This window comes from Chelmon rostratus, chromosome 21 (assembly GCF_017976325.1).
Source record: "Chelmon rostratus isolate fCheRos1 chromosome 21, fCheRos1.pri, whole genome shotgun sequence".
Taxonomy (NCBI): Eukaryota; Metazoa; Chordata; class Actinopteri; order Chaetodontiformes; family Chaetodontidae; genus Chelmon; species Chelmon rostratus.
Window position 1 is genome coordinate 17204385 of NC_055678.1, and position 26163 is coordinate 17230547.

A 26163-nucleotide genomic window follows, 5' to 3' on the forward strand; every position below is an offset into this window, starting at 1 on the left:
GTGTTCTTGTTGGCTGTGAAACCACAGTGGGGCTAGCAAGCGGCCTGGCTCATGCTCCTTCATGCCTGCTGAGAACTGGAACCGACGTGCAGAGGGAGGACCAACTTCAGGACTGACAGGCTAGTAAACCCAGGTATGAGGACAGCTGAGGCAGATAAAGATCTAGTGACAGCAACACTGCAACTTACCACACCAATTTTGTTCCAATAAAAACATTTTCTTGTGCTAATGCATCTTGATTAATATAATTATACACAAAGGCAATGTGTTAGGTTGGTGAGATAACTTCATGTAGATCTTTTGTGTTATAGATCACCTTTATTACTTTTTCTCATGACAAGAAAAACTGTTGTTTTTAAAGATGACGCAGGTGTTTCCTCACATGATTTACTTTCAGCAATGACGCACAGGTAGTGAATGTGTTTCGATCTGTTCGGAGGAAATGGGTTTTTCCGATTCACATATATAAAAACTAAAGCCGGCAGGTCCAGCGTAGCACAGCTTTTCTCACACAGCCAACCGTTGCTTGCCTTGTGTGAGGGGAGTGATGACAGGGCTGCAATAACTGATACCCTTGAGGGCTGACACCACAGGCGGTCGACCAGTTAGCGCGCTGCAAAAGCAGTTACATCATCATCATCGTCGTCGCATGAAGAAGTCAAAATGTTAAACATGGTCAAAAACCAACTGCCAAGATATCCCACCAAGTCCGAACCTGCTGGGTTGGAGCCAGTCTAGTCTGAGCGGAGACCTTGACCTGTGATATTTTATTGGCAGTGATAAATCTGAGGAAAAGTCTTTCTCAGAATCTCAGAAATCTTTCCGCTCAAGCAACAATGTCAGCGACCTGCATCCCACAGTCTATGTATTAGTGCCAACCAATGACTGCTGCTCGTCAATCCGGAGGTGCAAGCTGAAAATACATTAAAAAATACATAAAATGTCAGTGTTGTGATGTGCAAAACTTGCAGAGATTTGTGCCACGACTGAAAATATAAATGTATAATAGATACAAACAAAAAGAGACACACACCTTAAAACTTACTGCAACAGTTTGTGAACACATTTTCACTCTTCTTCTTCTTCTTCTTCTGAATTTCTCAGTCGTTCTGTAGGTCTAAACTGTAAAAAACTGCTAAAACTGTAGCTAATGGTCACCCAAGACATGTGAGGGGCCTCGCATGTAGCAGCTTAGGGGGACATTCAAAGATGTGATCTCTTTAGCAAAAAAAATGCTTTGAAACGCCAGCTCAGGAAACTGCTCGTCATTGTACACAAGAAGAGACGCACAGCCCTCACGGGAAGTCAGTTAACTGTCGAGAAACAAGCGAGATGAGAGCATTTCAGATGCGTGGGTGTCTGTCAGCTCTTATCAGGGCTATTCTCATCACTGGTGAGTACAATGGACATCTGCATGTTGTAGTAAATAGTAAACAATATTTCTGGACCTTATGAAGTGATTTGCTGCTGTGATAGATCGTGTAGGGTGAGAACAGCAGGCTGTGTACCGTTACTGTATAAGCAGGAGTCCAGAGCCTTTTGATTGTTTGCAGTGATGCTGGTAAAGATCGCTCAGTGTCAGCCAGCTCACCGTGACAGCTGTTAGGAAGAGAGAAAGCTAAATTCTTCAGTTAAGACGGACATCTGGCTCTTTTTCCGCACCTGTTTATCAAAATTGTGTCATTTCTGTGAAAACAGCATTTGCAGCAGCGTACAAAACCAATGAAACAACAAAAAAAAACCTTGCTAACTCCACTCTGGATTAAGCACTCTTACTTATGTAATGTTGCTGCAGCAGCTAAAACAGGATAGCTACACAGACATCCGAGGCTGGCCTTAGTGAAAGCCAAAGGCAGAATTGCTTGGCTTCCCCCCAGCTGTTAAAAATGGCAATTTTTGATGGAGCGACATCAACGAAATGAAGCATTATCTTAAACAAGTCACGATGGGCCAAGGATCTGCCCATACTTCTGCTAAAATCAGGTCTCAGGAGCTGCAAATCACTGTTTGCTCCCTTTAAGTCATAGTCAAATATACTACATTGTGAATTAAGTTTTCAACATACTGTATAAATTAATAGTAGAAGAACAGACAAATGCAACAGAACATAGATATAATAAAAATTGCAAAAATCTTTGCAGGGAAGTATAGTCTGTTGACATTCAACAAATCATTGCTTTATTTCCTGTTTTGGGTTTTGTGCAAAATCACAACAGCGTTAACGTGATCCCTGCTGTAAAAGTTGCTGTGTTGTCTGTCTGCAAGACGTTATTTGCATTTGCACCTTGTGAGTTAAAACCTGCAGGGAGCTGTCAGACTCTCCGTGGTCTGGACGTGACACATTATGTAAGAGGTCGGCCCGTGGTCACTGGAAACTTTATCTCTCCCAACACTCAAGACACATTAAGATGAAAAAACCACAGACTGATACATAACACACAGACTGACCCATGACTAGTCACAGGTCCAAACGCTGCAGCGGCCAACACTTTAACCTCCGTGACCTTCAGCACGGCACTGAACCCGCTCCTGCACTGTTCTGCCCCGAACAAGAAGAGGAAAATGTCAATAAACTGAAATCCTACTATATGCTGACTGATGAACGGCCACTAAAAAGGTCACACAGGTTATTCAGTGTCCTTGTTTATTGATAAGACGATCTCTGCTGAGGCTGCAGTTACTGTTCCCACTCTGGATCTCATACGCAGTCACAACAGACCAGGTCCCAGAGCTGCCAGAGGAATGCGACTGGTGGCTTTAAAATGTGAGATAGCCACTGGCTGAGCGTGTAAGCTCTGCTTCACCACTCTCAGTTACAGCCGTGCCTCACCACCCACAGTGCCACTCCACAGCTGCCTTATGCCAGAATTCAAGTGGGAACGTTTGAAATCCGTTCATCTCCTCAGTTTCATCTAAAATCTACCACAGGGGTGGTGTGTGTCGGGATTGAATTAAGAGCTAAATTTCCCACAAATTCAATGAATTTAGCCATTTGTGATATACAATATTTTGTTCTTTCTAAAACATTTTCATGGTTGTCTCTGTCTTTTAATTCATATTCTTATTTCTGCCCATTTTTTCTGTTGCGTTTTGCTTAAAAAAGGTAAGGCATGCCGTCAACATGCCGACCAGCAGGCACGTGTCGAGCTAGGTCTAAAATAAGCATGTGAACTGTATGTGTGCACCTATGAGTGTGTGTGTGTGTGTGTTTTAGAGGACACACATCCTCAGAGTCCTGATTAATTCTTATTTCTGTCTTTATGCACTGCTGGACATTTTGTAAATTGAATGAGTCCACAATAGAAAGCAACAGGTGTGCACTGGTTTAAAGCCTGTAACACAGGCATCTCAAACCGGTGCCATAAAGGGCCGCGTGGCTGCAGGTTTTCATTCCAACCCAGGAGGAGCACATCAGGCCAACCAATCAACATCAAGGGATCACTTAGTTATCAGCTGAAGACTGAGCTGGAATCAGCTGATTAATTGATTCCAGCCAGGTGTGCTCCTCCTTGGTTGGAATGAAAACTTGCAGCCACGCGGCCCTTTATGGAACCGGTTTGAGATGCCTGCTGTAACAGCACAGGTGTCATATTTACTGTATGTTATTGAGGCAGGAGCTAAGGCGTCCTTGGGCAAGGCATTTCCTTTCTACTGCTCCGGCAGCGTTTAGAAAGCACTGCAGAGCCGAAAGCACGTCGCGATTGCTGAGTATTGTGCAACTGTTATTGCACTGAGCTCTGCCTTATCTGATACACAAGAGCGCTGTGGTCTCACATCCTTCCTGTTTGCCTGAATGGCCTGTTTTTGTTACTTGAAAATAATGAATTGAAAACAATGTGTTTCAGAGTGTCTGCTGAGAAGCGTGAGAGGAGATGGAGCCGATGCCGAAGAAGAAGTGGGTGGGTCAACAGATTGCAGAAAACATACAGCAGTTTGAAGGTAGATTCGAGGTCGTTTCCAATGAGTATGGGCATGTTTTAACACAACACGGCCCATATAATACAGTGTCAGCTTCTACAGTCAGCAACAACACGTAAATAATTCCTCAGGACTTCTGCAATGGCGCTGCTTGTACAATGGACTGCCAGTGTTTCACTGAAGGAGTCGAGCTCTCGGGAGAGCACTGCTTCACACTGACCAGCAGTAACCCCCTCAGTGTTTCCTAGACGTTCAGGATTCAAATTGCAAACCCTGGTGACGCAATTAAATTTGCGGAAAGGGGAATGATACCATGACTGAGACTTTTATCTTCCACAGAGTAAACAAGTTGTGAAATCAAACGTCCTCTCTCCCCCACCCCTCACGCACACGCTGTCCAGCGTGTCCGGAGGGCATTTCCCAAACTCTTGTTTTGTTCTTGCACCTTGTTTGTTGATGCCCGTGTGATGTCTGACGGTTGTTTTCCCTCCAGAAATTAGGTATGTTTTGATTGGAAGTGGGATTGGCCTGTTCTTGGTTGCTGGATTCATTATTGTCATAGTCTGCATCATCAGGAAGCAGGTTCATGACAACAGCACAGGTGAGGTGATGGGCTGAGTCCTCTGAATTTCTCTTTCTTATACCGAAATCACATGAAAGTGAGGAGGTTGGAGAAAATATGACAGTGTGCTTTGTGTGAAATAGAAACTTTGTGGTTTACTTAACAGGACAAACTGTTCTTCCCTACAGGTCCAATAAAGAGACCTTCACAGGTGAGATGTTACCAATACTGATGGAAACAGAAACTGAACTACAAACTTTCTTGCATTTTGTTAACTGGTTTCCATAACCTTCATCTACTCTCAACCACAGCCTCACCTGCTTGTTTTGAGCAATCTCAGCCAATCAGAACCTCCCGTGGCGGCGGTGTCCAATGCCGTGTGATGGTAAAGGTCAGGCAGAGTCATTTGCAGGGGAACGTGAACCCCGCAAAAGTGGCATCTGGGTGGAAGGTCAACCAGGCGACCTCAAGTCCCCTCACGTTTTGTCGCACAAACGTCAGCGCAGATCTGTTTTACCTCTTAGAATTGTTCTTCCACAGCATGCATCATTATCATTTTAAATAATAAATGTCTGAAGAGCATTAGTAATACTGCTTTTGTACTTGACTTTGCAAAGTTGTGTAATTTGAGAAGCTTAATGAACCAGGTTTCAGCCTTTCAAGTCTCTGATTATGTGGGTGTAATGTCTTTTGTTTCACTGCTCTTCAAAATCCAACTGTTCTACTGACCCACATACTGTACAAAGCTTATTTAACACCACTCAGCAGAAAGCATGTGGACTAACAAGCACTTCATACATTCACCACAAGAGGGCGATGTTTAACTCCTGGTAAAAAAACCAACCTTTAGTCCAGTTTCACATCTGAGCACCAGGGGAACCTTTGTACTTTCTTCACTTGTATTTAATCATTTAATCACATGTGGGCAGAGAAACATTCTCAAGTTCCATACAATATATCTGACATCAAAAATCCTTTCACCTACACCTCAATCTCAGCTCTTTTTGCATTTCGTAGCACTCTTTCCACTTGCAGGGTCTGCATACAGTACTGCATACAGCACAGAAGGAAGTTTACTGTCACCCCAGAGAAGCCCAATACAACATCACACTATGAAAAAACAACATTAAAATCAGCTTTAGGTTTGTTCATAATGCACATGAAAGTAGAAAGTACATGGGATGGTGCAAAGAAGAATTCGTTTCTTCATCCTATCAAATCAAATAAATCTTGATGCACATGATTTGAGAGATATTTATTAATATAGAATAAAAACATTAGTCAGTTTTGCAGCTCTTCAGGAGCTTTCAATCATGCATCAGATGATCTTCACCAGCAGACTGTGTTTGTGCAGTTGTTCAAATCCAGGACTCCTTCGACTTGTTGGCTCAAAAACCAAATATTAATAGAAATATGAGTTAATATAAACATATATTTCTTCATAAACATATTTCCCAAAGTCAAAACATGTCATGTCATTTTTTTTCATCCAGAAAATGAGCTCATTATACTGTTGCGCTTAATGCGAGAACATTCAGTGCTCAGGCTGTCAATGCAGCGTTTTGGCACTGCATGGTTACAGTATATCATTCTAATTAGGAGTCTGAGTCGACTGCCAGGTTTGTGAGACTGGCTCCTTCAGCCCAGAGATGATGAAGAAGAACCAATAAAAAAAAAACTTGTCTAATATCCTGGTAACCCAATATGCAAACACAGAATAATAACTAACAGATGTGGCCATTGTTAAAGTCTTACTGTTTACTGCACAGTCGATGAACTACTGCTGCGCGTCCCTCCAGACAAACAGGAGCGAAAAATCTATTTGTAGCTCTAAGACTCTCCAGAGAAGAATGTATTGACATGACTCCAGCCGTTACTTCACCTATTTATTCATCATATAAGGGGAGGGAATATTGGATGTGCACCCTAACCTTCCAGCCAGTGGTGTGAACGAGCTGGTTTTCCTTCACCAAAGGACTTTAAAGTTTCGTTTTTGCTGCTGTACACCGTTAAGCACAGGGCTGTCTGCAGAATTGATAATAAGCAGGAAAAATGCATGAGCAAGGACTCCTGCACTGTGTTTAGTGCCCTAATTTGGTGAACCCCTCACCACATTTTGCACTGAATGCTGAAGGTTGACGAGCTTTGGTGAAGCGAGGACTTCTTTGTCGCCAGACTAGACGCACTTAGGAGGCCCCCGCAGGCCGTCTCCTCCATTATCTGGAAATCAAAAGCGTCCCAGATCTTCACGGCGCTGCTCTCTGAGGTTTGATAAAAGCCAGCAAAGTGCCCCGAAAAACCCCAAGCTGACAGACTGCAGCACAAAGATTCACTGTGGGATCCTGTTACATGAGACAAGAGATGAGGGGAGATAGATGTGTACACACACACAGGCCTACGCAGACACAACAGTTTAACTAATACTGGGTTTGAGGACCAATTTTGAAAGCAGGATGCGCAACCACGCTGGTTTAACCCTGGTTAACTCTGGGATGAATTACTCACTTTAAATGCTGGATTGACCTACGTTAAGTGCTCTCCTTCATCATTTCATCTGCAACAGAGATGCTCCCACACACACAGACAGCGACCCCCTCCTACAACCCTTTGTCAGCATGTGTGTGTTCCAAAATAAAAGCCCTGACTCCGGTCTGCACCCGCTGTCCTCCACAGCTGGAAGTGTGATTTGCTCGGCGTCAATCTCAACAACACACCCCTCCCTCTCCTCCATCCTGCACAGGAAATTATGTTTCCCACTCACTCGCCAGAAGCAGAGGTGTGCGCGTGCATGCGTGTGTGTGTCTCGTCGCACGTGCACACCTGTCTGTTTCTGTCTGCGCTGTGTGCATGTGCATATGTTTGTGTGTGGGCACGTGAGCCTGCCAAATGTGTTTTTCACTGTGTGACAGGAGGGGGGAGGGGCAGAGGGAGGTTCTGAGTAGAAACAGAGTGTCCAATGTTTCATATTACACTCCTCGGCTGGGGGAAAAAAAGAGAAGAAGAAGAAGAGGAGGAGGAGGAGACCTGGGGCTTCTTTTCTTCAGAGGCATTTAACTGGGAGTTTATGGAGGCTGCAGCTGTGGAAAATGAAGATCTCCTCTGTGGTCTTCGCTCTCCTGACTCGAGCGCTGCTTGGAGGTAGGAAAAGTTTATTTCGCTTCATACCGAGGAAGATGCGGTGGAGACAAAATGTTTTCCACTCAGTTTCAGGGGAGCTTTGCAGAAAACATCTGAGGATCAGACGGGATGTTGGTGTGATGGTTGAGGAGATGGAGAAAAATCTGGTCTCTCTCTCTACGCTGTCCAGTTTCTGCTGGAGTAACTTTACTTGTGATTGCAAGAAAATAACAAGTTTATCAAAGTTGGATGTGGATGAGAGGGAATACCAAAGGTGGTTTTCCTGAGAGTGTTTGAAAGTAAACCAGAGCCTCACTTCTGCATTCATTTATGGTGATTTCAGTGAGCTTCTATCAAAACAGCTTCTTACCTTGAACAGTTAGAGAGCTCAGCTTTAACATGCAACACCAAAACAACCCTTTTCAGCCGTTTCACTACATTTTCCTTGTTTTGTGCTGTCAGTCAAAACTAAATGAAAGACAAAACTGTAAAAATGGCACAGATTTGAATTACGTGGAGCTGAAAAGCATCTCCGGTTGTGTGTCAGCAAAATGCTTGCGTGTCGTGGAAAGTGTGGATTAAGAAATTGCCCAGTGTTGGAAAAACCGTCTTGTGATATACTGTCATGCAACGGCAGTAAAGTTAGTTCCTCAATATTCATGCAACGTATGCCGGCACGTTGCCAAAAACAAACCCGGCTGTCAGGAGAGAAGGGAGTTGAGCAACATCAAACCCCCTGGAGATGTGGACTGTGTGGATTTCAGGAGCTTTCACCGTATTCGTCATGTTGATTCTTATTCTGTGGTGCTGCTTCGGTGGACAGCAGACAATGTGTCTCACTGGGGTTTTGGAAGCGGGATGAAAAAAAGGCTTCCATCCTCAGTTTTAATGCAAATTATCAGAGCACCTCTTTTATTTTTGGGGAAGTTAGTTTGAAGAAGCTTTCCTTTATATTCCTGTTAGTTGTTCAGCTTGTCAAAAAGACACCTAAGCTCTGAGTGCATCAAAATCAGCTTTGACACAGATTTAACGCCGATGTATTTGTCTGAGGTAGATGCCAACACTGAAATCCCAGCTTGACCAAGTCAGTGATTCTTGACCTTGGAACAGCAGTTGGCCAAACAAACCCCCCTCAGGGTCCAACTACTCACTTGCTCTGGAGCTTTTGACTGTATCACACGCTGTCTTCAGCAGCAGGTGACGTCAGCTCAGCTGTTGTGGAACTGGAGACGTTCAAACTTGACATTGTCCTCATCATTGTCTCAGTTTTGCCAGCTGCTTTCGTCAAGGTCAACCATGATCCGTTCATTGCTACTGTTCAACTTTTTAGCCAACATGGAGGCAAAGTCCTAAAAGTGCTCAGAGTAATGCTAAGACAAAGGGAGGATGTCCTGTCACTGGATTTCCTCCTGGATTCACCACATATTCATGCACTTCAGATCAGTTCTGATGTTTCTGTGTGGCTTATAAATTGAAATAATTTAACTATTTTATCGTTTGCCTTTAACTACATTAGATTAGGTTAATCAATCTTAAAATTGAATCAGCTTAAAATTCCAGATAATCATATTTCAACCATTTCAGAACTTACCATATGCTCAGGTTTAAAATGATGAGTGTAATGAACGTAATGCTCACTAGATGCATCAAAGCCAGTTAAGAAACTTAAAAACTTAAAAACTTAAAAAATCTTTGTCCGCAAAACATGAATCAGCAGGAAAACTGCTTTTTAGTCCTCTTTAGGTCAGTAAACAACACATTTGTGCCATAATCTGGCACGAATAGTCAATAATATAGTAGTACACGTCAATCAATAAATCCTCCTCATCAGGTTCAACATTTTTAACCTGAGGTGACCAATTCAAGGGGAAAGGAATGTTTCCTCACATATTGCGTCTAATAATAATGAGCTAATGATACTTGGTCAAATGTGGCTTCTAACTTTGGTCATGTGTGCCATATGTGTCATTTGTCGAGCTTTTCCCAGCTAACTCAGCTTTAAAACAACTCAATAACAATCCAAACAAAGTAAATAAAGTATTTTGTACTCGTTTCAGTGCTTAATTTGACTTGATGTTTTTTTTTTTTTACATTGTAGCCAGTCATTTGTGGCATGGACAAAACAATGGACAGTCAGAAAAACAACTGCGTGTTTTTAGAGAGGTGCCTCAACTCTGTGATAATCAGCAGGTTGCTTTGAGCGGCATGCAGTCGAAACAAGAGAGGAGCATGGCTTCACATGAGTCTCATGTGTGCTGTTCAGACACAACCTGCATCCATGTCTCTGACATCTTTTTGGATGCGATCAGATATGGGATGTATAGTGTGTACCAGGGATCGTCAATTATACCCACAAATCCAGACATTTTGAAACTACGTGCTGCTCTGATTGGAGATTCTAAAATAACGTGTACATCTTTCTTCTCCAGATTTGTGTTTGGCCGTCAACGTCACGATCACCCCTTCCCCCTTCACAGTGGCCCAGGAGGGTCAGAATATCACACTCTCCTGCGTTGTGTCCCAGCGGCGCCGCAACGCTGCCCTGCCAGTGGTGAAATGGACCTTCCTGCCAGCGGGCACAGACCGGCCGGAGGACGAACTCCTCATCGCCCGCGTCAACATGAGGAAGGCCCGTTTCTATGGCAACTATACAAAGAGTTTCCCGTGGCCCAAGCTGAAGCTGACGGTGGTGAAGCAGGGGAAGATCTTTGACCTGCTGATCTTGAACGTGTCCGAGGGGGACCGGGGGCTCTACATGTGCCGGGTGCAGGAGTTTAAAAAGCACCAGGACCGCTGGAAGGCCTCATCAAACTGCACCGCCGCTACTGAGCTCAGAGGTGAGGGCTGGGTTCAGTGTTTTATTCAGTCGTGTCCTCCTCTTATCTCTGGACAGCTGGCCAAGCAAGCGCTCTGTGAGCATCGCCCTGTTTCACATTTGTTATAGTTAAAGGCCACCTTAGTGGAGTGGAGATGAAGCCTGTAAATGTACAATAATGCTATAATAATGCTTCTAGAGTTTCTAAAAGGGATGTTCCACCCAATGTCTTTTTAGCATAAAGCATTCGAAGGAAAGTTGACTTTAAACACAGAGAGCAGAGGACAGCCTGGATTCAGTCATCCAAGCTTAAATGTCAGACAAAAATATCAAATCCTTTAAAGAAAGCCAGTTTTCCACTGTCCATACATATGCTCAGTATGTTCCAAACACTCACTCATGCAGTATTTTACCAAATGACTAATCCTGGATAGATCCAGAGGTTCAGAGTAATGGAAGTACAGGACATGGCTTCTGCAAACCAACCCCATCTACTCCAGTGTGGCAGTGTAACTAACCAAATTTAGACAAAAAATATGATGCACCACTAAGCTAAAACAAACAAAAATGGCAATTAACAGCTTGGTACAATGTGCCACTTTACTTGAGAAAAGACAAAAATAGTAAGCATATGCCTTTGTCCAAATGAAGCTCCAGAGGAACGATTTGTTAGACATTAGTCAGTACAGATTCACATACAATATATCTCTGAACTACTTCTATCAAACATATCTCCTGTTTTGTCTTCAATCCCACTTTCTTCAGGAGCTACTTGTTACTAATCGCTAATTAGCAGTTGGCTTCTGACTTGTTCCGTGTATACTCGGGAATTTGCATGACTTTTTGTATATGCTTCCAAAAAGCTTTTTTAACCATTAGGACATCTTCTCCCAACCTTGGAGTCGGAATCTCTGGCAAAAATTGAGGTCCTGAGCCAATAAAGGTGGGGGACCTCTGCATTCGGCTGATTTGTTCTCGGTAGCTGTAGCCCAGTTTCTTGCAGAATGACATCACCGCTTTTTATGCTGCAGGGCGGAGCGTTAACAACTATTTCTGCGACCACAACAGAGGCAACGACAAATGCTGCTTTGATAATAGTAAAACCGCGAAAGGTTTCAGGCAGATGCCAGGTTTGTCTGCAGAGACCTTGCGTGGCTCACAGCAGAAAACTGCGACTGCTATTGAGCAGCTCCCAGCTGCCCAGAATACACGAAACTGTTTGAGGCTCGAGCTGGGAGCATGAGCACGGGTGTCCTGTGGAGTCTCTTTCTCTCTCTCTCAGTAATTTAGACCTCAAAAATATGACTGGATCTGAAGGAGCAGGGGAGAGGCGTAACAACTCCTTGTGCCACCACATTTCTGTCAGTAGTTCTGTCAAATGCCTCCAAATGTCAGTTTAAAACAAACGGGGCCATGTTCAGAGGCCTACAGACCTAAATAGGAGCATCGAGTAAACTAAAATTGTGGTAAGAGTGCACTGAAGACAGCAGAACAAAACATTTGTCCTGGGGGAGCAGTCCTGAGGCTCCAGTAGTAGCATTTCCTCTGACCACAACTGGATGATGTAATTCATCTGGCTGAGGAGGCAGTGAAGTGGCTTTCCCGAGCAAAAGCACTGTCCTGCTTTTAATTTGGGGAGGGGAAATGCCATCGGTTCGGAGCGGGTCTGGAGATTAAAGGATCCTCCGTCTCAATAAGTCGTGGCTTTGACTGAGTGGATGATCTTGGCGAGGGAGCAGAGAGACAGTGTGAGGTTTCGATGCCGCCGCTGGCACATGAGACATTCGCAAGACAGAATGGATGACAAATCCACTGGTACCAGATATTGCACAGAAATCCCTTCACTTTCATAAAACCACAAGCACACTTCAAAAGCTTTGTAAGTTTTTCCTCCCGACTTTTTATTCGTGTCAGATTTTGAATTCGATTCTCATGTTCACCAGCAGACATGAGGAGCTTGCTGATTTTTGGTTTTATTCTCAAGCTTTGGTGCTAATTCACAAAGCCCGGCCACCCCTTAGTTACTGTTGCTGCGCCCATCAAAGCTTCTGTCCTTGCAGAATGCGCAATCTGCAATTATGGTAAGAATAAGAAGCGATGGTTCCTCAATTTTAAACAGATGGACAAGAGCAGGCTTCTCATTTCTAGCCAGCAAGTATCAATCAGCCATGAAATGCTAATAGTTGCTGGCTATCTTGCTAATTAGGTTAGCATTAACTCCCTGGGTGGGATGAAAACATAACCTCCTGCTGCTGCTCGCTCTAATGTCTCCAGCTGACTCATTTTCAAACGAGTGTCCTGTAAAAGACTGAGGCAAAGCAATGTGTCCTGGCAAAAAGTTGATCATCCATGTGGAAGGCATGGAAAAAATGACGCTTTGTTCTTGGACTGCAGTGTAGAGCTAGTTAGTCCTAGTAATATGACACTTAGACGAACTATCTGCTCATCAGAGATAAGTATGATAAAAGTTAGTTTAGATAACCCTTTATCATATCCCACAGTGGGGAAATTTGCAGTGCAGCAGCAAAATGCATCTTTTAAAATGAAAACTGCAAGATATGATAAATAATCATTGTATTAAGTCATACAAGGCAATGGTTGAGTTCACATTACTGCACATACTGGTATTGCGCAGTTTAGTATGCACTGATACTGGACCTGAGTGAATTTGTCGGTTTGAATGTGTGTGGTCCGCCGTATGTAAAATAATCATTTTCTTTGGTATTGTTGTTGAACTTTGATTAGGATAAGGCTTCATGCTGTTGTCCCATTGTGTTTTCAAGCTAATAAGTCTCAGATATATTCATCTGCAGGGATCTATTTGCAAAAGAATATTCAGGAGGAAATAAAAAAACTTTACTTCAGGTGTTCAAACTCAATGCCAGTAGCACTTAAAGTGATTCTGACTGCCAGGGATAAAACCTCAGAGTGTAAGCTTTCAAAAGAGACCACAACCATGCGTGTACCCCAAATGGTTTCAATTAACTTTGGGAAAGCCTTGGAGAGGCATTTCAGGCAAGTTTTACAGCAATGGTAAGAGGTTTTAATCCATCTTTTACATTTTTTGCACGTAGGCTAAAAAAAATATGTTCTGTAAATGCTAAGTATTGACCTGTCGTGCCTTGTTTGGGTTAATAAGATGACTGGACAATCAGAAAGCAGGGGAGGGGTTTAGCAAAGAGTCGATTGTTGTGTCCTGAGTCTGTATTTATAAGTCAACAGGAGTGGGGTGTAGTGTCTTCTTCTGTCTTTGCTTTTGCTAATTAGGCTATTGTTAATGGTGATGCTAATGCAAACTATGTAGATTTTCTTTTATTCACTGGAAGTGCGTCATTTTCTGTGTGCTTCTTCCTCAATGAGAAAGCAACAGACACCAAGCCTTTAGCAGCAAGTGCAGAAACCTTCATGAAACGGCTGCAGGTTCAGTCAATAAGGTGTCACATCAAAGATCAGCCGAAAGCAGTTGAAGAGGCATTTATGTGAAATAGCTGCTTTGAGAGTGGTTTATCTTTGTTTCATCCTTGCAACAATCTTAAGACAATTCACCTCATTCACGCTCATTGGTGCTGTGCTGTCAGTGTTCAACAACACTAGACGTTGCTCACCACATTTTCCATGGAAGCGTTCCTACAGGCTGTGACTTTTGGGGTGTCCACAGCCAAGTCTGGGCCCGGGCAGACACACAGTCCCTACCGAGAGCTGTTGACATTGGCCCGGACATGGAGTTTCCCTCCCAAAAGTAGAACAGACAGAGTCCAGAGAGACTCAGCAGAAAAGGAACAGGAGATAGTTGTGCTGAGGAAGGTAGAGTTCAAATGTTGGTCTGCAGTGACAGTCGAGTGGGCAGCTGGCTCGTGTCTGGCTCTTAACTTTTCGTGGTCAAGGATGTGGGGAGCTATTTTTACCCAAGGAAGCGCCAGTCCGTTGTGGTTTCAGAGATATTAATAAAAACAAAAAGGCTACGGAGACATTTTGGGATGGACTCCGCAATTATGACATGAATGGCAAAACATACAAATAAGACTACACCATTTATTTTGGAGTCAGAGGAAGCCCAAAATTCTGGATGAGAGTAGAATCCAAACACAACTTTGCAGCCTCTTGCAGTTTGGAAATTACACTTGTCATATACTGATTTAGATTTATTTCCTATTTGGAACCCCACTTTGCCGCTTTTAGCGTCGAGTTTGATTTAAGGCTGTATTTTCCCCCTTTCTGACATTAAGTTCCTAGTGTGCGTTTAGCTCCAAAAATGCTGGACATTTCTAATAATGCACCTGAATAGAATTGTTGATTAAATCCTTCCTGCCTGGTAAATTGCCACATCCACAACTTCATGCCCCTAGTTTGTCATACAGACCTTTAATGCCTTTAAAATTCAGGGAAACCAAAATTAACCCAAATGTACACTAATAAATTTAATCGCCATTTGATTTATGCCAAACACTTTGAAATGCAGTCCACAATCTAGTCTGGGTAATTGTAATAGACAGACCAAAGCTCTAACAGCACTGAAAAACTGCACTATTTCTGCCCAGTGGACCAGCAGGCACTGGTATTTCTTCCCAGTATCCAAATCTACGGTTGACAGCTATGATAAACATCAGCTCCACATCTGAGGGGTTAAAGCCCCTCTGGGACCACTGCTCCTGGTCCCCACTTCACATGAGAAACAGCAGATGACTGAGACTTTATGTGCACAAAAGTGTGCTTTTGTGACGTCAAACTGATGGAATTCCTGTGGTCGGATAACATTAGGTGACCAGGTGTTTCCACAGTCCGTCTCGCACACAAAACTCCCATTACTCTCCTTACTACTGCTATAATAAAAACAACCAGAGAGGTCAGAGGGTTTGGTGGAAGAAACCGAGGGCAGAACACAGTGTGGACACAGCCTCCTTTTGACACAAACAAAATGATCTCCTAGGTATTTCCACAACACATGTGGGCGACTGCAAATTAACAAGGGGTGCACGGCACACGGATGTGGCATGGGTTTAAGTATAGTAACAGCATGGAACTGTTGGTATTCTATTAGCAGCTTCACAAGGAAAAATGAACATCAGATATATCACAGTTCTGGGGTCACAAAGAGCTCTGGAGGCCTAAAAAGCACATACAGTACGAATAAGAATCCAACAAAACAGGCCTATGTTTGTCACTATAATAGGAACACAGTCAGCAGATAGAAAGATGCTAATTCTAAAAGGATGCAAAGATTCAACAGGAAGTGAAAGGGTGGATTATTCCAAGCTTTGTTAAGACACACAATGTTGCTGTGTATTTCCATTCATCTCCAGTCTTTTATAATGCAGTAAATTAAAGCAGGGACTGCCTCAGTCGATGGTTAGGACACAGAGGATCATTATTGACTCCAGTCCACGTCTGTGATGTTTACAGCGATGGGTTTGTTGGGGCACAAAAAAAGAGCCACAAATCTGGAATACAGTCAGAAAATGAATGCAACTCTGTGGCTGTGATGAACAAAAAGTAGTTTGTTTGAATTCTTCCACTGTAGTCCAGAGCGCTCTTCAGCCGTTCAAATGAAGCCATTTAAAAAATAAAAGCCAGTTTGATGGCACATAGTACGCCGGGTTTATCCCATTTCTGATTTTTCCAGCATGTACAGCTGCCGCACTGCCGGAGCGACACAGAACCTGAGGGAAAAACACCACGCGAACGTCACAGATGCTATCAAGGTTTTCCCTTGTGATTGATTTGCTGTGAAGAACGTGCAGCTCTTTAAATTAATTTATCTGCCAGAAGCAGGAGAAAGTCTGTTTTAAATGACGGTTCACCCTGTAAACAGCGAGGCAATGTTTGTGCCATGCACTGATGTGTGTGCTGTAGTTTTACCACTGATGGTTTGTCTACGACGGTAACAGGGAAAAAGAAACTTTGCAACACTGGTGTATATAAGATATATTTTATAGGACAGGACATTTTCATATTTTCAAGCATATATGCTTTTCACACAAGTTTTGCTTTGCTAGCTGTGCTATGTTGACTGCTAACAAGTTCATTGTTAAAGACACCCTCGAGGCTAACACAAAACAGAAACTTTACTCCAAATGTTAGCTGGTTTTCAGCTTACCTTTGATATTCTTTGCAAAATATCTGATTTGTGTTAAGAAAAAAAGATTTTGTACAGTAAATAGCTTTTGTAGCTGTTAAACCTCAGTAAATCAACATAGTCATGCTAATGCCCAGTCTCGCCAGCTAAAGTTACCTTGGTTAGCAACACTGCAAACAAGCCACACAAAGAGATATTTTGTGCTGAGTAAAGCAAACTGAGATGTGTACTAAGAAGTCAGCTGCTGCTTGGATGGCGAACCGACCAATTTGACTAAATATAGCCTAGCTAGAAAAAATAGCTCACCGGGTATGAACAAAGATATTCCTTCCTCTATTTTGTTTTCTAGTTTTGAGTTCAAATAAACAGAACAACAGTCCACAGCAAAGATTTTTATTGTCTATTTTCCCTTTAAAAATGATTAAGGCCAGTGTTTCCAAACAGCAGAATGTAGGTCACACATGGTCAGCGAAGGGTTAGTGGTTTCACAGATGGGGACCAAATCTAAAGGCATGTTCCCAGCAGAGAACCGTCTGAGGACTGGAGGCTCCATAAAAGCCTTTCAACCGACAGTCTTAAGGAAAGTACTGAAACAAGGTGAAAATGTCAATTACTTTGTTTTTTAAGGTCTGAAAAAAACTGAGTGTGAATTGAAAGCAGAGAGGGATCTTAGTGGAAGTCCGAGGAAAATTCACCTCATCTGTTGTTGATGTCAACATGAATGGAGTGAAAGCAGTTGAGCGGGGGTCTGCAAACACGCATTTCTGAACTGGCATTGCTGAAGGACGTGTGCGGCCGCCTGTTTTTGGTATAGACCCAGTTATTGCCGGCCTTGTAGGGACACTTACTGTTAATAAATGTTATCCAAAAACAGAATGAGTAGTTTGAGCACTTTGGAGAAACTCTTCTCTGTGGTTCAATTTTAGTTTTCTCACAGCTGCAGGCTTTGCAGTAAACATCCCACTGCTTTATGTGATGTTTGGCACTTAGGCCATATTGCACAGCTTATGGCTGTAAATCTAATCTCTTTTTTCCCAAATGAAAGTTGTGATTGGTGTTCAGTTAAAACTAATCTTAAAATCAATCATTAGGAAGGTTCTGGGTACTGGAGTTTTAAGTTTAAGTTTAAGTGAAAAGCTAGTTTTGTACACAAATCATAATGCAGGCTCAATGCATGCAGGGAGGACCCGTGTGACATCTGTGCTGATATGTTTTGCAACCATGAGAGTGCTTATTGCTACTTTGTCAGTCAGTCGGACAGCCAGTCTGCCTGTGGGAAAGCCTCCAGCCGGCACGGCGAGCCTGCCTGCCGTCAGCTGCTGGTGGTTACGGGTATTTCAAGATGCCCCTGGTGGGTGTCGCTTCACGAGCTTCCTACCACCAGCTCAGCAAGAGTACAGCGGTGTTAAGACTACTGCGGTCACATGGGGTGGAGAAATGAGTGAGTGTGTGGGGGCGAGATTTCAGGTTGGAGATGGGAAACATATTTTCTCAGTCATTTTGGACACAAGCAGCACATAGCTGGGATTCTCATTACACAGATGAAGGCTGCATTTACAGGCCTTTGAGTCCCCACTCATATTCTGCTCATATGCCGTGTGGTGTGGCCGTTAACTAGTCTGTGCTGGGATATCCAGTAAACAATATCTATCTGAGACATGGTGGCGCTATAACGAGCTTCTCTTCATTCTCATTATGACGTGCGCTTTGAAGTTTTGCCTAAGCTGTCGTACTCTTCATCATCATTCATCAGTCATTACCTGAGGATGCTAGCTTTTTTGCTGCTAACATCTGTTCTGCAGCAAAACATCAAATGCACATTCAAGACTTTTTGGAAGGTTATAATTTGATTTGAGCCAGCTAAGGCATCAAAAAGTCAACCCGAGACTGAGTTTCCAGCCAAAGACAGACATCTAACGGTGGTCAACTGAAAATGAGTCTTCATCTGTCTCAAGTCAAGGACACATTATTTCAGGGTGCCCTGTTAGCCTTAACGCGCATCAAACCATTTGATTGCATGTCAAACCCCTCTCTCACTTCACTGTGATGATGCATAATTCTAAACCAACTGTTTGCATTAATTAAGCTATTTATCCTTTTCCACTCAGTAAAGGTTAAGGTTGAGACAGCGATTCAGAGCCAGGACCAGGCAGGGAGGGGACCGACCTCGGCTCGTTGTCTTCCTACAATTAGCTTTATTTAAACTCTTAGCCAGCATGTAATCAGGCGGCAGGGAGGCCACAGTGATGACTATGGACTTTACATGGTTCTCTTCTCTCTCCCTCTCTATCTAGTGCATGTTCTACCGGCCACCAAGGCCAAAGAAAGCCTGTGGAGCTTGTTTGAAGGTAAGTTGACGTATTTTTAGTGTGTCTGAGTGTGTGCGTGTGTGTGCGTTTGTGGTAGACTGGCACTGCATCGTCCTTGGCGGGCAAAAAATAGACCAACCCAAAGGATATAGCGCAGTGCCTTAAATAGCTCAGCGAAACATGGACTTTCAGATTTTTGTGGAACTTCAAGCAATAGGCCTGCGGCTGTTGCACTGATGGGCTGATGCGAGTGTGTGTTTGTGTTTCAGATGTGTACCTGTGTGCAGTGCTGATCTGCTCGGTGGGTCTGCTGTGCATGTGCATGTTCACGGTGACGGTGACCTGCCAGTACATACAGAGGAAGCAGAGGTTAAAAGGTTAGCTGCAACATCAACACTCCACATCTCCACTGACCTTTGATCTTCATCAATCTGGTTCTTATTTCTTCATTTTCTCTGTTATCATGTTTCTAATATTTTCTCTATGTCTTTCTTTATAACTCCTCTTGTTTCTTCTGGAGGAGCTTGCATTTTACTAGATTACAATAACTTGGTCTTCATACGAGGTATTATATTTGTGAATGTGTTATATCTCTGCAGATAATTACCACTTGGTCAAAAGCCCTCAGAACAGGTAAGCTTTTAAGGCAACACAGCCTCACACATAGCCTAAAAAAGCACACAAACAGAGAAAACAAAGATGTTCTTAACTGCACTGAACTTGTGGAAATCTGATCTCAATTCAGCTCAGGAGAGACAGTCACCAGCCTGGTCAGCGTGTCTCCTGCTCTGCCTAAGAAAGAGAGGAGGTACAGGAAGAAAAGGAGCAGGGACTACCAAGAGGAGGTTCCACCAGAGATACCTGCAAAAGGTAAACAAGAGTGCCAGGGTGTCTAAAACATGCTGGAAAAAAATGGACTTCACCACACTTTTGTTTTGGTTTTGTTTAGATGTAAACTGCAATCACAAGCGAGCCACACCTTGTCAACAAAAGACACGACTCACACGTAGCTCATTTACTGTATGACTTAAATAGCTGAGCATCAGTCCAAACTGAGGTTTCCTCTTGGTTCATTTTGTTCTGCTCGGCTTTCCAAACATGAATATGTGCTGGCATGAGAGGTTCACATCCACCCCTTCCATATATAAGTCTTTAGTTATGGGGCGGCATGTGGAATGTGTCATTTCTTCACTGAGAGCAAAAAAAAAAAAAACGTATTTGGGATATAGTTATTTTGGGATCAGTACAGTCTTCATGGTCATCATGTTGTGGTAGAGCTCCCAAATCCCTAAATTTCCTCCCAACTCACGGTCGATGTATAAAAATTTGAGTGGGAACTGTGCTGACAAGAAAATACTGCTGTTTGGGAATTTTGAAGCATTTTAGAGACAACCATGATTGTTGCTGTTTATTGCAACTGACATTAACTTTCGAAGCAGCTTCAAATTAATTATTTTTGACAATCTAGGGGCAGCAGAACAATCTGTAAACACAGCATTGACAGCAAACAGTTGCCTGATTATACCACCAAGAGACATTAGCATTCGTTAGCATTAAAAGCTAAAATAGGCGGATTTTGTTTCTATTGGACGGAGCCATGCTAGCTCCACTTTTTTTGGTCTCCATGCCAAGCAAAGCTAAATGGATGGTAGCTTCTACCTCATATGTGCTGCACACACATAAGTGTGGCATCAGTCTTCACAAAATATTGAGCTGAAAGACGCTTTAATGCTGTGAAGCTGAGTTACTACAGGGTCGGGGGGGGGGTATTTTTGTGCATTATTCAGAGCGTCACAAAGGAGACCAATCACTTTATAAGTGAGATTGAATTTCAATATTAGAATCAGTAAGGGCCTTGAAAATGTCCAATTATAATCAGAACTATCTATGTAAACACTATGTGAAGGTGAGCACATGTCAAGTTTGCGGTTATGATAGCGAGGTCTAGTTATTGTCATGCACATGAATATAGATAACAGATTTCTGCAAAACCACTAATATTTCTGTTGTCCCTGCAGCTCCCATTGGAGACAAAACACGCAAACCCAAACTTTTAAAACCACAACCAAGGAAAGTCGTGTTGGTGAGTGCCACACATGCATGATTGTATAAAGGATCTTACTACACGTAAAACTGCATCAGTGAACACAGTTTCTTTGCAAATGATTGCATTCTGTTTTTACTTATATGTTATATAGCGTCCCAGCTTAGAATTGAAGATGTATCTAGTAATATTTTCCACCCGAAGGTAACCATTGTTTACTGTATGTGTGGGATATGTCATTTTGGAAAAATCTTTAACATGTTTTTGTACATTTTGCCTAAAACTTATCAGCAAGGCATTCACAGTGCCAGATACAATGGAGAACAACCAACATGCGACAGGAATGTCTGCAAGCTAAAGGGCCAAACAATGTCATAAAATATGCCACACAACCCAAGTTTAATTCTGTAATTGTCACTGCGATGAAGTGGCTCTGTGGCAGCTTGGCATTTTAATGGCACAGAATGCGGCAAGTAATTGAATTTTGGCAAGTTGAACCCATGAATCCCGTCAGGTGACGTCTGCACACAGTCTGCTCACATTTACCAAACCAAGGCTGTAAAGCAGAGGGAAACCGAGGGGATGGCAGAGGAACGCATCTAACTTTTAGGAGTATTTCTTTCTCTGCATAAAATCCACCCTGACCGCTGTTCAAGATTCAGTTTTAAACCAGTTTAAACTATTGATTCGTCTTGGCTATTCATATATCCCAAGAAGAAAACTTAAGATTAATGATGGAATTTGACATAAAAATCTTTCCCGACCTCTGCTCATTTTCTAACCGCCGATACCGCTTCCCTCCGTTTCCATCTCCCCTTCCTCCATCATTATGTCCCTCTGCCCTCTGTCTCCTCCATCTCCAGCCGAAGATAGTGGAGGAGAATCTGACCTATGCAGAGCTGGATCTGGTGAAGCCGATTCCAGACACCAAGGCATCATGCAGCGGCACGGTGTACGCTCAGATACTGTTTGAGGAGCAGCAGCTATGAGAGAAACACACGCACCACTAGTAACTGTGTCTTATGTAAAAAGTACTTTCTATTTATAGCCTGTATTATTTTATATTCTGATGGTTTGTGAATGACAAAAGCAGTTATTGTACATACGATTTTATATTTCTTTGATATAACTTCCTTTTATGAGACGAAGAGATGTTTTGTATACTGGACTATTTCATATAGGTTTTTTCTTTTGCACCCATGTTTGAATTCTGTGTAGTTTGTACTGGGAACACAATAGAAGACTTTGGCGCTGATTTAGACAAGATTTGTCCATCGTGACAATCGGAGGAGAGATTGAGTGCTTGAACGTGCTTATCTGCCTTTTCAGATCAAACAGGTTTCATCAGGTTAGCGTCCTGAGAGTCAAGTTTACTCTGGGGTGAGGTGACGTGAGATTGATGAATTGTGCAAACGATCCCGGTCTGATGTCTGTGCGTTAGGTGTGGAACTAGAAATGTGAGGTGAATAGCTTAGCTCAGCAAAAAGACAGAAAGCAGAGGAAAACAGTTAGCCTCTAGCTAGCTGGCTGGCTAACATGGCTAGGGGGAAGTTACATACTAGCTAGCCAGCTGGCTAACATGGCTAGGGGGAAGTTAGACACTAGCTAGCTAGCGGGCTAACATGGCTAGGGGGAAGTTAGACACTAGCTAGTTAGCTGACTACGATGGCTAGGGGGAAGTTACACACTAGCTAGTTAGCTGGCTAACATGGCTAAGGGTGAGTTACACACTAGCTAGCTAGCTGGCTAACATGGCAAGAGGGAAGTTACACACTAGCCAGTTAGCTGGCTAACATGGCTAGGGGAACACTATAATTGTTTCTTGACAAATGTCTCGCTGTAAAACCACACATTTCAGTATCTCTATGTACAAAACAAATGAGTTTAAGTGTGCTAATTCATGAGCTTTAGAGGGGTTGGTAGGTGTATTTTCGCACTTAGTAGAAAAGTTTGTTGTTTTCCTGTTTCCTGCCTTTGGGACCTGAGCTAAGCTAGCCGCCTCACAGCTTTAGCTTCAAATGTAATGTACAGACATAAGAGAGGTATCGATCTTCTCTTCTAAGCTTTTTCCTGAAATCTCAAACTATATTTCATAAATACACATTTTTCTGGATGCAGACATTTTAATAATTTGAAATACTTCGAGGCTCTAAGCAACAAAATGCCATGTGATATATATATGTATGTATATATATATATATATATATATATATATATATATATATATATATATATATTGGTTCCTGGGAGATTCTTTGTCTTGATGTTGCTCATGTCAGCCAGTTGAACTCTCTTACACAGTGAATTGTGGGAAACCCCATCCTGAGTGAGCAGATTTATGAAGGCGAGACAAAGTAAATTAAAGACATCCGTTGTTATTGGTTGTGAATCAATGCATGTTGAAATGTGATTTACCTCTAATGTGTTCCCAGCATTATCTGCCTCCCAACATCTGTGTTCAGTCGGTTTCTTGTGTGTCAGGCTGCAGTTTATAACGACCACAACTCCACTGAGTTGATATTAAAGTAGCGATTAGCCCCCCCGACCTCCCCCGACAGGCAAGTACGTGTGACCATGCAAGCCCTTTCATCCGGCGCCAACATCAACTTAACAGGCCGTTAGCGACACACTCACAGACATATACTGTACATACATACAAGGGTGGAGTTACATGTTGGCTAAACACCCTTCTATGTTCAAACACACAAAGGCACACATTGGCATGAATCCAAAAGGCTGCAAACTGTGATACCTGGGCTGCAAACGGGGACCCACTAAGATCGGTGTTTGGACTCTTGCACATTACTGTCCAGAAGTCAGAGTTTACTTCAAATCTCCAGGTGGTTTTGTTGTTTGAGATGAGATGCGAGCCAGAAGCCATATCAGCTGTGATCCCGCATACCTTTGCCTCCTTGCCATCTCACTTCCCATGAATCTGAGTGTGAAAGTGCTTAGACCTCTTTTTTCCATCTAATGATCCTCTGGATTCAGGAATGGAAAAGCAAAGGGGAGTTTTTTTAAACAGTGAACTTGAAACCCAGACACAAAGGCACCGGATCCCTCCCTTCCCCCAAGACTTCCACTATCTTCTGTGGAGTTATCCAAGAAGCTGGAGCAGTGGTGGAAGAAGCACTCAGATCTTTTACTGAAGAAACAGTACAAATACAACAATGTTAAAGTATCTCATCACACATAAAAATACTGCATTCCAAATCCTATTATTGGCAGCACAATGTAATTAAAGTCTCAAAGTGAAAGCACTTGTTCGACAGGAAAATGGCCCCTGGGAGTGTTATATTATTATATATTACATCATTAGCCTCAAACAGTTGTTTGAATGAAACCAGGTTTGGAGGGAAATGTGTATTTTGTAGACCTGGAAACAGCTGATACACATCTGAAACATGACGAGAGGCCCCAGCCAGACACTGATGGCGTCTAAGGGATCATTATAATGTGTTGTATTTAGGAAGCGTATTAAATATTTCTGATGAAAAATCTTTATCTGTTAACAAGTAACTATAAACTGTCAGATAAACACAGAGGAGTGAAAAGTACATTGCTTCCCTCTGAAATGTATTTGGAATGTGAAATGCAATAGCAAAAAAAAAAAAAAAAACTCAGCGTACTCAAGTACCTCAGACCTGTATTCAAGTACAGTACCATACTTGAGTCCCATTTTCTGCTGCGCACCTGCCGAAGTCAATGGTTTGCACATGTTATTTGTTATATGAGTTATGCAGTGACTATAACTAGCTATCTATGTATCAGCTATCTAGCAGCTGATACACACCTGAAATTTGTTGGCTTGGTGTGATGAAAAGAGTCCGTCTCCACTAAAACAAAAGACAGAAGTTGTTCATGTCTGTTCGAAAATGTCAAGACAGTCAAGTTATATGATCACCACAAACTTATAACCCACTTTTACAGCAAGATGGTGGCTGTGGACTTTGATATCCTTCATTCCTCTGCGTATATATGTTACATTTGAATTCAAACCACTATTGACCTCCATTTGTCACCTTTCCAATTTTCCATTGCTGTTCTCATATGTAAAGTTCAGTTGCACAGTGTGTATTATCCGTATATAAAGTGGCTGAAAGTGACCTTTCAGTGGCGAGCAGAAGTGTCTTAAACTGTGAAATGTAAAGTTTGTTCCAGACCACATTGTCCTTAATGGGAGTCCACTAACTCGAACCATGTGTGTGAATTGTGTCTCTCTGCTCTCTCCTTCTCTCTTTTCCCTCTCTCTGCCCACCGCTGACCTCTGCGATCATCGACATTCCAGCTTTTCTGCTCTTGTTCATTTTGTTAACTTCATCTCTACACTGTGTATCAGCAAGTGAAATAAACAGAAAAGTGGATGTGAACGGTGTGCTGCCAGAGAGGTGTTTTTAGCTCGTCTTAGCTGTCACTTTAGTCCAGTCTTAAATATCTGTTGGATGGCCAGAATATTTTAAAGAGACATTCATGCCCCCCTCATGGGATGAAGCCCTCTTTGGTGATCCACTGACTTTTCCTCTAGCATCACCAGAGGGTGAACATTTGTCACTTGTCATGTGAGATAACTGAAGGTCTGCTGGATAAAAATGTTATCCATACATTCTAAGACGATGTGTCCTCATGGGGTTGGTTGTCCTTTAATTTTTGTTTGTTCCCTCAGAGCAAATATAGAGAGTTTTCAAGACTTGAGCACATGCCGGCAAAACTAAAGCCATCACCATCAGCCACAGCTCCGCTTTGTGTTCGGTGCTAATATGCTAAATTAACATGGTGAAGATGATAAATATCATACCTGCTAAATATAAGGATGCTAACATTGTCACTGTGAGCATGCTGAGATTCGCACTGCGTGTGCGTGTGTGTGTGTGTGTGTGTGTGTGTGTGTGTGTGCGTGTGTGTGTGTGCGTGTGTGTGTGTGTGTGTGGTCTTGACCCGCAACAGTTAACTGAACTGGGTGCACTGCAGCACTAAAGTGGATGTGTTGCATGATGTGGAAACGATTTGGTGTGACAAACATGAGACAAACATGGGAATTTTTTCGATGCAGTAAAGTTCAGATGTAAATTTGTGATATTCTCTGTCAGGCACATGTCATCTGGCTTTCTAAAATATATCTAATTTAACTGACATCAAGCACATTCTCTCTTGTACTGTAGGTTCAAAAAGCAGAAGTTTGGCTCTGGTCTTGGTCAAAGAAAGCGCATGAATGGTTTTTTGGGGGTTTTTTGTAAGCTATATGTCTTGGGCCCTGCTTGTATCATTTCCCATTAACTCCATGAAAATGTATGGTCCTAGTTCAACCGCTGAAAATGACGGATCTGA

General features: G+C 42.7%; 2 protein-coding genes across 2 annotated transcripts; both read left to right on the top strand.

Moving 5' to 3' along the window:
* Window positions 1-1287: 1287 nt before the first annotated feature.
* On the top strand, window positions 1288-5930 carry LOC121625145 (transmembrane protein 273-like). The gene is made up of 5 exons (XM_041963207.1): window positions 1288-1393; window positions 3846-3899; window positions 4412-4519; window positions 4669-4691; window positions 4792-5930. The coding sequence occupies exons 1-5, from the start codon at window positions 1333-1335 to the stop codon at window positions 4861-4863; spliced, it is 318 nt and encodes a 105-aa protein (XP_041819141.1). The 5' UTR covers window positions 1288-1332; the 3' UTR covers window positions 4864-5930.
* A 1558-nt stretch (window positions 5931-7488) lies between these two features.
* vstm4b (V-set and transmembrane domain containing 4b) lies at window positions 7489-25190 on the top strand. Its single transcript, XM_041962616.1, has 8 exons — window positions 7489-7618; window positions 10027-10434; window positions 18780-18833; window positions 19064-19171; window positions 19394-19427; window positions 19540-19664; window positions 20813-20877; window positions 21702-25190. Exons 1-8 carry the CDS (start codon window positions 7567-7569, stop codon window positions 21825-21827), a joined length of 972 nt encoding a protein of 323 aa, XP_041818550.1. The 5' UTR covers window positions 7489-7566; the 3' UTR covers window positions 21828-25190.
* The last annotated feature ends 973 nt before the right edge of the window (window positions 25191-26163 follow it).

What these genes read in the sequence shown, in the direction of transcription:
- vstm4b (XM_041962616.1), top strand. Translation starts at nt 7,567, where the DNA reads ATGAAGATCTCCTCTGTGGTCTTCGCTCTCCTGACTCGAGCGCTGCTT. An exon ending in GACTCGAGCGCTGCTTGGAG is followed by an intron (nt 7,619 to 10,026) that starts GTAGGAAAAGTT and finishes TTTCTTCTCCAG; the next exon opens with ATTTGTGTTTGGCCGTCAAC. An exon ending in CCTGTGGAGCTTGTTTGAAG is followed by an intron (nt 18,834 to 19,063) that starts GTAAGTTGACGT and finishes TTTGTGTTTCAG; the next exon opens with ATGTGTACCTGTGTGCAGTG.
- LOC121625145 (XM_041963207.1), top strand. Translation starts at nt 1,333, where the DNA reads ATGAGAGCATTTCAGATGCGTGGGTGTCTGTCAGCTCTTATCAGGGCT. An exon ending in CAGGGCTATTCTCATCACTG is followed by an intron (nt 1,394 to 3,845) that starts GTGAGTACAATG and finishes AATGTGTTTCAG; the next exon opens with AGTGTCTGCTGAGAAGCGTG. An exon ending in CAATAAAGAGACCTTCACAG is followed by an intron (nt 4,692 to 4,791) that starts GTGAGATGTTAC and finishes TCTCAACCACAG; the next exon opens with CCTCACCTGCTTGTTTTGAG.